At 39.5% G+C, this 15958-nt stretch overlaps 1 protein-coding gene across 13 annotated transcripts; it reads right to left on the minus strand.

Moving 5' to 3' along the window:
* Window positions 1–4952: 4952 nt before the first annotated feature.
* On the minus strand, window positions 4953–15099 carry LOC120723717 (zinc finger protein 558-like). Of its 13 annotated transcripts, none has more exons than XM_040015354.1 (9): window positions 14495–14888; window positions 14185–14235; window positions 13366–13752; window positions 12999–13126; window positions 12290–12350; window positions 10773–10802; window positions 7062–7180; window positions 6794–6911; window positions 4953–6663 (listed from the first exon to the last, which is right to left on the minus strand). In XM_040015354.1, exons 3-9 carry the CDS (start codon window positions 13688–13690, stop codon window positions 5690–5692), a joined length of 1755 nt encoding a protein of 584 aa, XP_039871288.1. In that variant the 5' UTR covers window positions 13691–13752; window positions 14185–14235; window positions 14495–14888; the 3' UTR covers window positions 4953–5689. The 13 variants fall into 13 exon arrangements, with proteins under 13 accessions (XP_039871288.1, XP_039871292.1, XP_039871295.1 ...); XM_040015355.1 differs by lacking the exon at window positions 14495–14888 and adding an exon at window positions 14979–15090 and having other exon boundaries at window positions 4957–6663; XM_040015356.1 differs by lacking the exon at window positions 14495–14888 and adding an exon at window positions 14950–15073 and having other exon boundaries at window positions 4957–6663.
* Window positions 15100–15958: the final 859 nt, after the last annotated feature.

Genomic DNA, 15958 nt, shown 5'->3' on the forward strand with positions numbered 1-15958 from the left:
AATTGATGTGAGAAATTATATATTATATATTATAAAGCTGCAAATGAAAAGCATCGAACTGCAAAACTAAACTTTGGCACTACTACTAATCACCTTTATTCTTGTAAATGTGACAAAGTCCTTCTGTTTTCAACCAATGTAAGGTAACTGTTTGTGCCTCAACAGTGCAATTTTCCCTATAATGGTAAAGAGTACATTTAAGCATTAAGTAAATTTAGGAATTTATCTAGCTCAAAATTACGAAAGAGGATTCGGGCCACTGGGGAAAAAAAGTGGGCATGTCTTTTTTTCTTCTTTTCCGGAATTCTGACTTTAATCTCAGAATTCTGACTTTAATCTCAGAATTCTGAGATTAAAGTCAGAATTCCAGAAAAGAAGAAAAAAAAGACATGCTTCTGACTTCTGAGATTAAGGTCAGAATTCTGACTTTTTTTTCTCAGAATTCTGACTTTAATTTCAGAATTCTGACTTTTTTTTTCTAATAAAGCGTACACTGGGTGTCAAAGTTCTGACATTTTTTCTCAGAATTCTGACTTTTGTCTCAGGATTCTAAGATTAAAGTCAGAACTTTTAGTAAATTAATGAAAAATAAAAGAACAGGTATAATAGAGCTTAAAACACTTTTTACAGTGTCCTCTTGTTTACTTTTTATGGTTGGAAAAACAAATCATTACAACAGGTGGAAACACGAGTAAACACGCACACAGTAATTATCATTATCACCTTACTTACAGCAGTTTTGTTTAGCTGCAGTAAATTTAAAATCCAGCTTTTCCTTGTTTCCATGCTCTGCCTGACCCTGGACCTGGCTGTGTGGCCTTGGGTCTCTCTTCTGTCTGTAGAGACGGTGCCTTTTGTCAAGGCTTGGCTTTGGACCCATCCTGTAACCTTGGTAACAGAAGAGCGTGACCACCCATCATTCCCTCCCTTAATTGGACTCGTTGCCCTACACAGAGAATCTGAGCTGTTTTGTGTCCTCTCACTATCTCTTTCAGTAGAAACGGTGGGGACACCCCTGCAGACTCTGTTAATATTATTCAAAACATCCAAGTGAAGGAGGCATGAAAAATTATTAGTGCCATTTCTAGTGAGTAAGACAAGGACAAGATATAACATTGTTCTGAGGAAAGACTGAAGTGATCACAACCTGGATATTAGATTGTGAGTGGGACACAACAGAATTAGCTGAAATGAAGTAAACAGTTTAGATCTGATTTGCTGAATCACACATGATGCAATATTCATTGCACAGGACACCCGCTAATAGACTGCTAGACCTCAAGAAGCTAAATATGGATGGGATATATGTGATATGTCTCATATAAGCAGGTTAAATATGCACATTTGTTATTATGATCTTATGTGAAAATCTTCTTACACACGCATGCAGTCCCTTCTTCTGTTGCAATACGTGTTAAAACTGGTAACTGTTTTCTCAGGTACTTTTTGCTGAGGTCTCAGTTTGGATGCATGTTTCCTTAGGAACAACACGTTTCTCGTGAGGCATGTTTGATCTGGGACAAATGACAGAAATGCTTTGTAGCCCCATATAAAGTGGGACACCTTACTTGCAGAAGCCATCCAATAAACAACAAAACCCCTAATTACAAAGGTTACATCAGAGTAATGTTAATGACCACATTGCTTTTAAAAGTCAGTCTCTGTTCAAACAAAACACCCAAAATTTTCCCACATAGGTTCATTATTTAGTTTGGTATTTTCATTTAGGGGAATTGCCTGAATATCTGATTTTTATTTAACTCAAAATTGTTTAGTTATCTGTTAGTATGGAAAGGAAACTATAAAATAGTCCCTGTGCCCATCCTTTCCTAACATTTCCTGTATAGATCAAAAACAACTGAATCGCTAAACTCTCTCCTCCTGTTTTTGCTTTTGCAAACGTGAAACACTTGTATCTAAAATGTGACATTAGGGGAATTAAGACCTATGTATTAGATTAAACTGTGTAGTGTGGTTGTACCTGTGTTAATTCAAGTAAAAACACACTTTTTATACACACAAACTCACAGGTGAACAGACTGTATCTGAATCAGATACTGATAGAGATAATGACTGAAGAAGGGAGGTGATGGACCTTGATATCCCAACATGATTCAGGCCTACACCCAGCCAATATGATAACAATCAGCATCATTCATCAGGAGCACTGGTAGATCCAATCAGAAGCAGCGACGCTTATGTCTGCCTCTCTTGACCTGGTGCTTCTCTTCCTTCCCACCCCCACTTCACCGTGCAGACACAGAGTTGCTTAGCAACCCAAGAGCAGCCTATGGAGAACACACTCAATCGTGCAGACTCTCACGCACACATACACACACACAGGAACTCCAAAAAGGGAAAGATAATGTAGTCCCACTCCACTCCTCCATCACGCTCTGTGACCCCAGCATGTGAAGAGGCTCAGTGAAACCCAGCGCCCGAAGGAGATTCCGTCCACTACCTGTGACCCTCTGAGTCCCCCACCCTGGTTCAGGTTCCATGTAGGCATCATCTTTATCTATGGAAACATTCCCATCAGCCTCTTTGATAAAAAGCTCTTGCTATCAAACACCAGAACCTCACGTAATATTTTACAATTTCGACTCAGCAGCCATGAAATCAGCATTTCTAACAGACAAAGCTTTAGCTGATGAAAGTTAAAAGCTCTTCAGCATCTCCCCAGTCTAACACTATTAGCACATTAAGTGAGTGCTTAAACACAGTCCGCAGACGATGGATCAACTCAGTGCCTTGAGCTGGAGACAGCATTGCAATCCCCTAAAGGGGGGGTTTCACTACAGTAATGGCAACCCGCATGAAACCACAGCCCCTGGGGAGTGGTGGGACTGGGTAGATTACGAACAGCCTTGGGGCAGTGCTAAATCCCTCATGGCTTCAAAACGCATACACACAGACAGAAACACATTAAAAGAAACTGGTAACACATAAATACAACCATAAGAATAACAAGAAAATGTTTGAAAATGAAAAAGAGAGGAGTGCATCTATAAAAATAAACATCCTCCACAGTTGCATTTGACTGATATGTCAATGGGGGAAAATTATTCTTTTCATTTTTTCATCTGCATGACATGTTTGGGGAGGAGGGCGCATTCACTGGGTGTCAGGGGGATCGTTTAAACTCCTGGTGGATTATGGGATGATGATGGAATGACTCTTTGGACCTACGGCAGGGAGGTGGCTGGAGGTACAGCAGTTTAAAGACAAATAATCTGAAAGATGGTGAGCACATTATGGCCTGATCCCTGCTGAAATATAGAATGGCAACACTATAATCATAATGACACTATATAGTTATTATTCTGTGCCAACTGTGAGAGCAATTGAATTTCTACCCAATCAGATCACTGGGCAAATGGACTATGGAGCTATTAAGACTTGGGCTGAAATGCCAGAGAGCACTATAGTCTAGAGCATAGCTGCATATATATTTTGCCTTTATGCAAACCTTTTATCGCATAGTTTTAAAGCAGTAATGCTGTATAGTCTTTCCAGACTACTCAGCTGTTCATTTGTTGCTTTTACCCACTGGGGCAAAGCTGCTTATACCAGAAAGGGGATTACACATAACTAAATATACAAACAGAAAACACTGCAAAGCCTGTGTGACTGACTGCCTGTTGATGCAAGCACATATACACAACCCTTTATTGAGTCTATGTATAGATTTGGCTTACCATTTGACATTGCAGTCATAAATACAGTACTTAAACACTGCATGCCCCGAAAAGGACCGTAAGAGCTTGCAGCTTTACACAGTAGGGGGGTTCAATTGGCTCACATTAACAGCAGTTCACTCACACAGGCGCACTGGCCCTTATCTGACTCACAAATTCAAAAATACAAATAAAGTAAAACACAAAACTCCTCATGCTTGTTTTTCTCTTTGTCCTTTATAAGCTTCACTTCAGAATTGGTTGTTCACTTGTTACAAATGTCAGGATTTCTTTTCGTTTCACAACTGTGAGCACAAAACCCAGAGGGAGACACGGACACAGGTGACCTTTTGGGGGATGGGAGGTCACTGAATGTAATCTTTCCATGAGCAAAGCAAGGACTCAGCTGCCTGGGGAATACATACATACACAGAGGTCAGCCAGGCATCACTCAGCTCCTGAGATGAGACACGAACAAATATCCCATCAACCTCCACATAACCTACACACTTGAGGCATTTTTAGGCTTGTGCGTAAGAAGACATGCTTGAGGTTAAAGTTATTTAAGTTTGTGTTATTAGAACTAAATTCTGTCTTTTTTGCAGCCCTAAGCTACATGAAAGAGGCAGTAACTCAGAGAATATTTCATACCAACTTCGAGTTTTAATGGATTCTGATTTAACTTAAATAATTAAGAGTGAAAAATACTTTTTAACATTTTACATAGAATGAGACATCTGGGTTCTGTATCCACTCACTTCCACAATTAGGAAGTAACTTTTTCAGGAACTATATGGAGAGAAGAAAACACACACGGGGACTTATTATGGTGTTGTTCATAAAAGCATATGCAAATATAGTTTTATGAAAGGCTCAAAATCTTTCAGCACATCTTTTGAAGATATGGACTGGAGTAAAAATAGAATGGCCCCTCTGACAATAATTAAACTGCTGTTTTTGCACACTTTTAAAGCCAAACGGCTAAAGAGAAATTAGGGGCTTGAGCACCTAAACCCAGTAACCGAGGTACTCTCATTTAGATTTTGCCTAACAAGCACAGCTTGAGAAATGGCACGATGACACAAGTGCGTGCATCAGGGAAAAAGATCTGAAATATAGGGCAACACTATCAAAATGTGCAAAGCTGTCCAAAGCTGTTTCTATAACTCTTTTGTGTGTTGGCACTGCCCCCTAGTGTCTGACAAAGACTTGTGCAGCGAAACTAAAACCAAACTCTGAAGTGAAGTGATTTTTCAGGCTTAGGAGAAATACAAGTTAATGCATGACTACAGTGTTTAATTTCACTTTGCAAAAACAAGATGAAAGGAAAGTACTGTTTTTTAATATCATGATTATGGACTTGTTGAAGGAACACATTTCCATTTTTTTCACAATACATTCAACTTAATGGTTTGAGGAGATAGGCAGTACAGGACAAATGTGAAGAAACAGATGTGCTATCCTACCTCTGCATGCCACATATCCTAAGCTAATACCAACTAGTCTTTCTTTATTCGCTTTACAAAAAATATTATTATTATTATTTTGGAGTTTTGTCACATTAAATAATGAAAAGGTGCTTGGATTCATTTACCAACTGTCCACATTCAGGGAAGAACATCACTGGAAGATAAAGTCAGCCTGGAGAATCATTATTATTACATTTTTCACATCAGCAGCCAATGTTTCTTATTCTTGGAAAATCACATCTACTCATTTACAATACAGCAAAATAAGAAGCTTTCTTTTTGTGGGACCCAAAATTATAAGTTAAAACTGAAAAAAACATTTAGAAACTAACTTTGATTCTGTGGGTCAATAAATGCAGCTTAAACTTTGGATAATTAATTTAACACTTGTCTCAAAACAGAAACAAATAAAAGAAAAATCTGAAGTATTTTAAACTATTTTAAGTGCTCACTAATACAGGCAACCTTCAAAGACGTTTTTAGGTTTTACTGTGCAAATGAAATTCAAAGTGCAGATCCATTTTTTTAATTTAAAAAATCTTTTTAAATGGGATTTGGGACTATGTCAGGCTCCTGTTGGTTATCCATATAGTAGGGATCTCCTTGGTGGACTCTGTGATTGTGCACCCTAAGGTTTCCCCTGTGGGCAAATCTCTTTCCGCACTCTGTGCAAGCAAAGGGCCTCTTCCCCATGTGAACGTCCCGTTGGTGCGCTCTCAGGTTCCCGCTGCGGGCGAAACGTTTACCACACTGAGCACAGCCAAAAGGCCGCTCCCCTGTATGTGTGCGAGTGTGCACAGTGAGCTCAGAGGGAGTGAGGAAGCTCTTTTCACAAAACTGACAGGGATGCAGTCTGACTCCTGTGTGGCGTAAAAGGTGTCTGCGCTGGTGGGAGGGGTACGTAAAACACTTTGTGCAGTATGGGCAGGTGTAAGGTCGGCCGTTCCCTCCACTTGAAGCTGGATTGTGGCTAAGAGCGTTTGTGTGTCGTAAAGTGAGCAGCTGTGTATTAGACTGGGGTCGGAGAGGGTCTCTGTTTCCAAAATTTGTGACTCGCCGGGTGTTATTCATGGAGGCTCTCCCACCCCTTTCGTCTCTTGGTCTCCATAGTGACTCACCAGGTGGGGCTTGGGATTGATCCTGCTGGGCCCCCCTCTCTGCATTCTGGTTGGAGTTCTGGTTCTCAGGCTCCTGGTCCAGAAATGGGAAAGAGTTGTCATCGTCTTCGTTACTGGTCTCATCTGAGCCAAAACCAGGCCTGAAGCAGGGCGCATCTGTGCCAGAGCTGCTGCTAGCTGCACCAGTGCAGCTGGTTGTGTCTGCCTGTAGGTTCTCCAGACTGGACACCCCACCTCGGGTGGTGTCCAACCCAGGTAACCACTCACCTGGTTGAGCTAGGCTAGGGTCAGGTCTGGGGGAGCAGCGCCCACTCTGGGAGATGGAGAGAAATGGGGCAGAGGCTTGATCCTGAAGGGGTCTGTGGTCTGCACCACGACTGCTCTGATCCCAGTGAGATACTGCAAAGAAATATGGAAGAAAAAAAACACCCACAATTTAGCTACTTTCAGCCTTCTCACTATTATTCTCGCTTTGATTATTTATTCTCATAGCTTCTCTTGTTTTAGCAATAGATTGTGACTTAGTTACATTTTGTCTTAGCTTGTGTAGCAGTCAGGGCATCAATCTGCATCTCGTCCCCAGCTGCGAGGCTTCTCTCTGGCGCTTGGGCTGTGAAAGACCCCAGGCCAGGCCGTGACCCAGCACGCTGAATTGAAAAAGTAAAATGTAGCTATAAGACTTAGAAAAGGCAGGGAAAGTTTAGCAGGTGAATGTTAAGAAGTCATAAAGACTTAATTGCTGCAGTTTAATAAAACAGGCAACTTCTGAATGACACAGAGGCAGGGGAGGGTCTGACCTCGTGCTTTACTGAAGCTCCATCCTGACCTTTGACCTCCTCCTTCAGTTTACCAAGGCTCTGGCTGACTCCTTCTACTGGGTCAGAATGAGAAGAGACATCTTTTCCCATATTCAGTCCTGTGCGAGAGAACTGTAATTTGTAACCATCTCTGGCACTAATTCAGTAGGTAATAGGTCTACATAATGATGAACACAACAGGTTCAATGGAGCTGATAACGGGATGAGCAGGTATAGATATGATGACGATGACCTGACGATGACCAAATTGAGTTGTTCATGAACCAGCTTGAATCAGACAAAGACAGCTGTAATACCTGATCCTGTCAGGGTCTGTTGCCTCAAGCTGCCCTCTCTGTCTCCTGAGGACATCTCTCCTTCCTCGCTCCCTCCACCCTTTGCCTTCTGCCTCCTCTCCACTTTCTCCAGCTTACACCGGAGGATGGAGAGCTCCTCGGTTTTCTGCGCCAGCTCCGCCTGCTGTTCACACAGGCTGCTCTCAAAGATCTTGGCTATCTCGCACACAGCTGCTGCCAGCAGTGAGTCCATGACGGTGGCCAGCTGAGCATGGAAAGCACTCCTCACAGACTCCATTGTCCTTTGTTTTGTGGATGCTGTTTTAATGACAACAGCTGGTTGCCACTGCTGTTTTCTTCTGTGGTTTGCCTCCAGAGGGAGTAGACGGACGACGTGGCTACCGCTATACACTCCTCTGCCGTGGCATCTATGAACTGCCATGAGATGCTGCCATACTAAACAGCCAATTTACAGCATTACGCCATCAGACATTTATAACAGCTGCCAGCATTTATAACTTGATATCTACAATGTGTACTGCTTCATAGTAATGTTATAATAATCACAAAAACTCCTATATGATTTATCACTTAAGCTACTGCTAGTGTTACACACGATGATGGCAAGCAATATGCTGTAATGTAAAAAGCCAGTTTGTATGGAAGAAGAGTATAAACATAGTTAACTTCAGTCTAGCGTTGAGAAACTGGCTGTGACCAGGCAAGGCGTTCAGTGCCGTTACACCGAGCTAGCTAACGTTACCTCCGGTTAACGTGTAAACACGGGAGCCAATCAAGCGTAGCCTTTACTATTCAGCCCTGAAGCTCACAGCACAACTGAAGAAGAAACGACCAAAAGCACAGGACCGTAATGGCCGACAGTAGTCGGTGGGAAAATATCTTCACTGAGCATTAAAACAACACTCAATGTAGTTTTTCTTGAGCTAGCAGGTTGGTAACTGCGACGTGATCACCGCCGCAAGTCTCGCGATAACAAGGCTAAATGGTTCAGAGCACATTCATTTGCATTCATCGAAAATCCCTATTGCTGCAATTTGAATCTTCTCTAAATTCATATTAAATACATAAATGACAAAAGGTATAAAATAGGGATTTTATTTAAAAGTGACAACGATTCAATCTAGCAATTACAGTCCGGTTACAAAGAAAAAGTATAACAGGCTTGTAAGATCACCTATTACATATAGGTTAAAAAGAAAAACCCACACGACCAAAATAAAAACACATATTTGGTTTGGAGCAGATAAAAAGGTAAAACACATTCATATTTTTGTAAACTTGGACAAAAAAAACAAAAAACAAAAACAGTGAACAAACGTACAAAATATATTTAGAACTGTATAAAAATTGCAAAGGTATCAAAACCTCAGAACAATGAAATGTTTTCAGATATAAAACAAGTTGAACCTTTAGAATAACTGATTTTTTTCCAGTAAATACAGTCAACATGAAAAGCTCAAGCACTCAAGCACATCAGGCAATTTGGGATGATGTGAAAGGTCAAGTCATGCGATTTCTCAAATTCCTGTTGACAAAAACAGGACAAGCTAAACACAAAACAGAGCGACAGCAAGAATGGCATTTAGCTCAAGTTATAAACAAGAACAAGAGGGTAAGCCTTTAAAATAGAGTTTAGCAAGCAGGGATCTATGTATCTTTCAGTATCCATTACCACAACTACTGCAGTCACTATTATGGTCAAAGTGCAAGTCTGCTTTAAGGTAATGTTGGTTTTACAGAACTTTTGAAGTACAGAACTATCCCAATTTATGAGGTATTTAATATATTTAAAACAAACCCAAACAAAACCAAAAACATCTTTAGAAGTATTTAGACTGAAATTCCTGAGGGTTAGTATACATCTGCACTAGCTTGAACCACTGCTTAAACCCCAAAATATATTTTCATGTTATTAGTGAAAAAAAGTTTTAGGTGGATTAAAAAACTGTAACTCTTAGTTTAGTGACATTTCTTCATACCAATTTGTCGTTAGCATATGTCACCTGATTGTGGATTATTATGTTTTATGTATTGTTTTAAAATACGCCAGAGATGAAAGACAATCATGTAATTGTATTAAACAAAAACAAACAAACAAACAGTACAGTTTAACTTAAAGCCACCAGAGACAAAATCCAGTGTTTCAATGTCCACAGTCAGGTAATGACACCTTTACTCAAAGTAATTAGTACTGATGTTAGCGAGCGATATGGTACTAGAGGAGTCCTTTGGTTTAGTCCTTTAGACGAGATCTAATTTTTACATTTAGACACATGCTTGTCATAAACTTCTTGTGAGGGTAATTGTTTCCCACACTTCTTGCACTGGATAACTGCCGGTGGAGAGCGGCACTTCTTTTTGTGCACGTACAGCTGCGCATTAGTACGAAACATCGCAGGACACCTGTCGCATTTTAGGGGTTTCTCTCCTGTGTGGATGCGATAGTGTTCAATCAAGATTATTTTGCTCCTCAACACCTTGTGACAGGATAAGCACATGAAGCCATAATTGTGCCGCACGCCCATTGTTTGCCATCTGGAGCTTTTCTTTGACTGAAGCCTTTCTTTGTTTTGCACAATTTCCTCACTCGTGTGTTTGCGGGGAGAAACTGAACCCCCTGTGTTCTCTTCGATCTCTTCTAAAGGTTTGGTCCAATATAGGTCTCCATTTATTTCCGTGTTTTGGTCGTTGTGTCTTTTCACCATGTGCAATCTGAGTGACTGAGCAATGCGGAACGTCTTTTGACAAATGCTGCATGAATACGGCTTTTCACCAGTATGAATCCGCATGTGCTCTATTAGCTTGAACCGAAAATCAAATGACTTGCTGCAGTGCGTGCAGGGGTACCTTCCCGCGTTTTTATTTCCCTCCTTATTGTTGTTGCTGCTTGAGGAACGGGTGCTCTCTTCACTGACGGCCTGTTTTTTGCTTGCCGTACGGTTTTCTCTTTTATCAGCTGGTTTGCCTTCAGAGCTGGCTGCCAACAATTTCTTGAGTTTTGCACAATTACGTTTATGACGTCTCAGTGTGCTCGGAAATGGGAAGATTTTCTTGCAGCCTCGACACGTCTTGTGTGATCGTACGTGCACATCTCGGCCAAATTCTGTATCGAAAACTTTTTTGCAAATCTTGCAGGAGTAAGCATTTTTGCTGCCACTTTCCATTGTTTCATGTTCTTTGGACGTGGACTCAGTTGATGCAGTTTTTCTTTGCCCTCTTCTGCTCTTCACTTCATTTTCTTGCTTTTGTCCTGTTAATTTTCTCCTCCTTCGTCTATGATGTCCCAAAGCAATTAGGTCCGGATATTCCTCTTTGATGTCATGGAGTAACAGTTTCACATCATTTTTAATGTTCTGAAACCAATGATCATGTGCTGGAAATCTTTTGTCCTTACCTGTTTTTTTGCTCTCTTTTAAATTTGAAACTGTGAAGAAAAACATGGAAAAAATATTTAACATAACATGAATGTTATATGCCAAACTGTGCATTTGCATTTTGAAATAAACTAATGCAAACATTTAACTGATATCACAAGCTGAGCACTGAATAAGCAAATATGAAGGGGAAAATGGTGATATTTCTTACACTTTCTTATTCCTAGATCAGCCAGATTGCAGACTGGTAATACACATCCACATGAAGAGCTGCAGCTTAAATTTTATAAGCTATACTTGATAGGATACACAGAAACTTTACTTGGGAAGGCTTTGTGATTTATTAGTACACACTCAAGTATATTTGGAGACTTATTTGAGCATTTTTTTTTAAGAAAGGAGCTTAAAGTATCTTTTATTTTAGCATACAATTGGTTCTATTTAGTGTAAACAACAATCCCATTGTTTTACAAGCATTAATACAGGATCCTAAAACTTGGAACCTTCTTGTACTTTTTGATCTTAAATCAAAAGCACATGCAAGTAAACCCAAATTTGAATTCTGTTTTTATATAAATTCTTTTCTCTCAGACCATTCAACCCCACAGGGCTGCATCTGAGACAGTAAAATCTAAAACTCTCTTATGCACATCTACATATCAAATTAATGAACAAACAATTTGAATCCATCAAAATTCTAATCAGTCTTAATGACAGAGCTGTGATACCCAGCTAACTTACAGACAACATCTTTGCCTATTTTCCATCCTTACTTCAAATAGGTTGAACTTTATAAGAACACAGCAGGTCTTTTTAAGTCTTAATAACCAAACATCTTTAAACCCACGCAAACTCAAATTGCTGCTTTGTCTTTAGGAGATGTGTTACTTTCAGCTTGTATTATGTACTTAACATCTTCACCTTTTCTCTGTAAAATCAGTTGCCCTGATGTCAGTAGACTGGTTCGCATTTCTTACTGGTCACACTCTGTCAACACCCACCCTTTCATGTGAACACGCTGATAGCTAGATTGTGCCAACTTCTTTAGTTGACAAGCGCCTTCATGTGACTGCTTAGCTTGATTGCCCAGGTTGGGCACATTGGATTTTCTTTGTATTGCAGACCCCAGTTCACTGTTGTGACACGTCTCTATATCATCTCTGCTCTTGAGAGTTGCACCAAGTTGTAGGGCCACTCCAACCAGATCCAACAATAGATGGGGAACCGGTTCACATGCTGCTACACTGAGCTCAGTGAGGGTGCAGATCAGAAAAATAATAGTATTTCAAGCATGGGGGAGTTCCAGTTCAACCTCAGGATGACAGATTCACTGAAGAGACAGCTAATCATGCTGCTCCATTAATTGGCACAAGTAATTAGGCAAAATTAAATATCTGCTGAGTAGAAAACTATAAACAGATCTGATGATTCACTGAAACTTTTGCTCACAACACCCACCAACAATATTATCACATGGAAAGCAGAGGCGCGCTGTCACTTCTGGCATGAAATAGTAAATGAAAGAATTAAGACTCACTTCTACTGGATCTCCTGGCACTCTTTCTTCTCTGGTTCAAGTCAATGTCACAGCGAACTGCCTAAAATATAGATATACATATAGATGATAATCTCCAAAGACTAACAGGGCAATTTACAAGTAAACGAAATGCTCATAGAGCTGTGTTTGCATAAAGAGACAAACATCATCTGAAGAATTTGTTTCTTTTAGTTTTCAGCTAAAGTAAATAAGTAAAGTAAATAGATGTAACAGAACAGAAGAGTGCAGTAAACATTTTAATTTTTTATCAAGTCATTAGGAGCCACAATATCTTAGGTGAACTTGCACAATTTCAGCATGCATTTGTAAATTTCGGTTTGATTTAAAGGTTTAGCTATTGTTTATATTAGTTTCATTTTTAAAATTGTGTTTTAACCACTTAGTGAAAGTAATAATAATGCACCAGTGTGCATTGCATGCCACCTCATATGATTATTAAATACAATTAGTCAATCAATAACATTTGATAACCCAACAAATTTGTAAATTCTCATCTTACAAACTATGTAGCTGTATACACATCATTGCACTCCTAAATTTCAGTTTTCTGTGAAACGTTGTAAGCGAGCCTCAAGTCGTCACAAAACGAAGATGTTTTTTTTCCTCTTCTGAAAACATAAAAGTCAAGTTGCAGATTTCTCTGGTGGTTAAGGATGCTACATCCACAGTTCTACCTTCAACTACATACCTCATCCTTGGGGATTGTAATATGACACAGAGGTATGGACAACGGCCGTAGTCGTACACTGGGACACACAACTTCATCTGGTTTGGTCACTGTCTCGTAGCCCAGAGGAGAACACCAGTCATCGGGTACTGCACAAACCAATGCACGAAAATTGCAAACATGCTTAAAGTTAAGCCAGGCAACTGTTTTACTGAGTAACAATAATCTTGCAACAGTCTACCAAGATTAAATCAAATAATCAATTATGATCAACTCTGCACACGCACTCCACCACTGCCCTGGAGGTTATAAACAGTAACACCTATTTGTTCAGAAATGTCATTTAGTCATAATGTAGTCAAAGAAGTAACTACATTTAAAATTATACCTTCAAAATCAATCTCAGGGACCTCGGAAGACTGTCCTGGAGTTTCGGTGACAACTTCAACCTCGGTTTGCGACGGATTCGTCTGGACTTGATTCGTCTTTACCTGTCTTCCTCTTGCATCCTCAAGTTCTTTCAGCTTTAGCTCTGCTGTCTGTAGCTTTATTTTAAGTTGGGCGACCTCTTGTCCTTTCTGTGCCAGCTCCATTTGATTGTCATACAATGTGTTTTCAAAAATCTTCATTATCTCAAACACGGCTCTCCTCGAAATAGATTCCATAGCTGTGGTCAGCTGGGCCTTGAACCCTCGTGTTAGAATGTCAGACATCTTTGAAAGTGACTTGCAGATATCCTAGTATCATAAATTTGTGTGTGGTGGTGGCTTCACTCCTAAACACAGGGATTAGAGATGAAGTTGGGTATTCTTACAAGCTTTACATTAATTATGACAGCAATTTAAAGTGTATATTTGCTGATAAAGTCTCCTCTCTGCCCCATAACTTTCCACCTAATGTTATGGCGCTAAATACATAAAAGAGTATTTAGGTGGAAATGATAAGTAGGTCTGGACTTAGAACAGGACTTACAAACAGCAAATATACACGTTTTTATTCCCTTATTCCCATCTGGTAGAGCAACTATCATTCATAACCTGATTTAGTTAAAAAATACTTTTTTTTTTTAAAATATCACTGGTGGATGTATTTTTATGTTGTTTATTTTATTCATGTTTACATTTATTCCATCAATCTGTATGGAAACCGTCACATGTTGCAACAGAAAGGTTTAAACTGCATTTTTTTAGCATGCAAGTTTAGTTACCTGGTAAGACAAAAGTAGTTCACTCTCCCGTATTTCCTTAAGGAAAAAAAACTGAACAAAAACAGCAGTAAAAACCTAACCCAGACGGTTAACTACATTTGATCACCATTCATAAACAGCTATTCGTAAACCACTTCATTTTTACTATAAGCCATGGTGATAGATTAAAACCCCGGTTCAAAATTAACGTCGAACAGACGAATAATCACTATTATAACGTGCATGCGTCATTTTATCTTAAATATAACCACTTCAGAGAGGCTACTGTTAACACATGGCGGGTGATTTCCTTATCTATCCAAATACCTACAGTGCGGCACAGTGAAACTCCTTCGAGGCTTGACTTTCCGAACTTCGCCTTCAACCCAGAAATTTGCTAGACTAGAACTAAAGAAGGAACCCGATTATGGCGCCTAGATACCAAAATTGCGTCTTAAATTGGTTTTGCGTTAGCTAATGTACATAAACCTAACATATTCAGCCGCCATTTCGCTCAAGAGAAGAAGAAGGAAACGGGTACGTCACTGCTACGTCGGTTTATAGTAGAAAAAAAACCCAAAGTAATCATGGATTTATTAAAACGCTCAATATTTTTGAAGCAAGTTAAAATTAAATACATAAATATACAGTTAATAACAGACAGATATTTTCCGTTCGCAATATTTATATTTGCTCGCCATCTTTGATATCAAACGTAGCGGCTACCATGGCAACCATCTAATACAGCACGAGCCGGTCTATTCGTCTGCTACATACAACACTAACCTGTTTCTTTCTTTTTTCTTTTTTTTTACCTGCATGCGAGAGAAGCTGTTTTTCTGTACCTGAACTGAAGTGAACCGATTAGGGACAGCAAAGACACTGGAAAAACACAAGGCCACAGCTTAACCTGAGATTTCCTGACTGAACTTTTCCCGCCGCGCAGTGATATGACGTTTCCTCCCGTCACGAATTTCCGGTAGGAGTTCGTGACATTTATTATTTGTACATTTATTTATTTTTAATAGTTTTTTAATAGTGTTTCGTATCCCATTTCAAAAAGTGTTTTGACTAATATTTGGCTTTTAATTTTAACCTGGCATTCCGCGCTTTTGACAGTTTTTAAGAGGCGATATATAAACTGAATTATTATTATTAATGTTATTATTATTATTATGAGAATGCAAAGCATCAAGCTGTGTGGAGATATTTTAACCATGCTTGAAGAATTCACAGATAAGCCCCAAAATAACCGCTAGACAAAGTTAAATACAATCCAAAACCTGAGAAAATTAAACCCTTTCATGAATGCCTGATCCCCAAATTAATGATTTATTTTCTCTTTCTGCAATATTCAGTTTGAAATACAGAAAAGGAAGCAGACTGTGCAGGTTTACAGTGTCATCACTGACGAAATATTTACTTCACAAACTCTTTGTACAACTGAGTATTGTTGATGACAAAGTCTATCCATTTATGACCACAGTATACCCATCTTCTGTTGTCTGCTTCCAGCAGGATTATGTGCCATGTCACAATCATCTCAAAATAGTTTCTTGATTGTGACAGTTAGTTCACTAACAGTGACAGTTAGAGATTCTTGGCATGAATGCAAATCTCACAAATATGCACCGTGTGATGATACGTCAACATGGGCCAAAATCTCTGATGTTTCCGGCACAGTGTTGAATCTATGCTACGGAAGATTAAAGCAAATCTTGCCCAGCCAAAACGTTGCATAGATTTTTGTAGAGCTACAGCAGACTGAACAATCTATACTTGTATGCACAGCCTG

The sequence above is a fragment of the Simochromis diagramma genome, unplaced genomic scaffold (genome assembly GCF_900408965.1).
Source record: "Simochromis diagramma unplaced genomic scaffold, fSimDia1.1 OVJJ01000685.1, whole genome shotgun sequence".
Classification (NCBI taxonomy): domain Eukaryota; kingdom Metazoa; phylum Chordata; class Actinopteri; order Cichliformes; family Cichlidae; genus Simochromis; species Simochromis diagramma.

Coding starts and splice junctions, on each gene's coding strand:
- LOC120723717 (XM_040015358.1), bottom strand. CDS start 13,690: ATGTCTGACATTCTAACACGAGGGTTCAAGGCCCAGCTGACCACAGCT. Junction 13,127..13,365: donor CCCTGAGATTGATTTTGAAG/GTATAATTTTAA, acceptor TGGTTTGTGCAG/TACCCGATGACTGGTGTTCT. Junction 6,664..6,793: donor TACACAAGCTAAGACAAAAT/GTAACTAAGTCA, acceptor ATTTCTTTGCAG/TATCTCACTGGGATCAGAGC.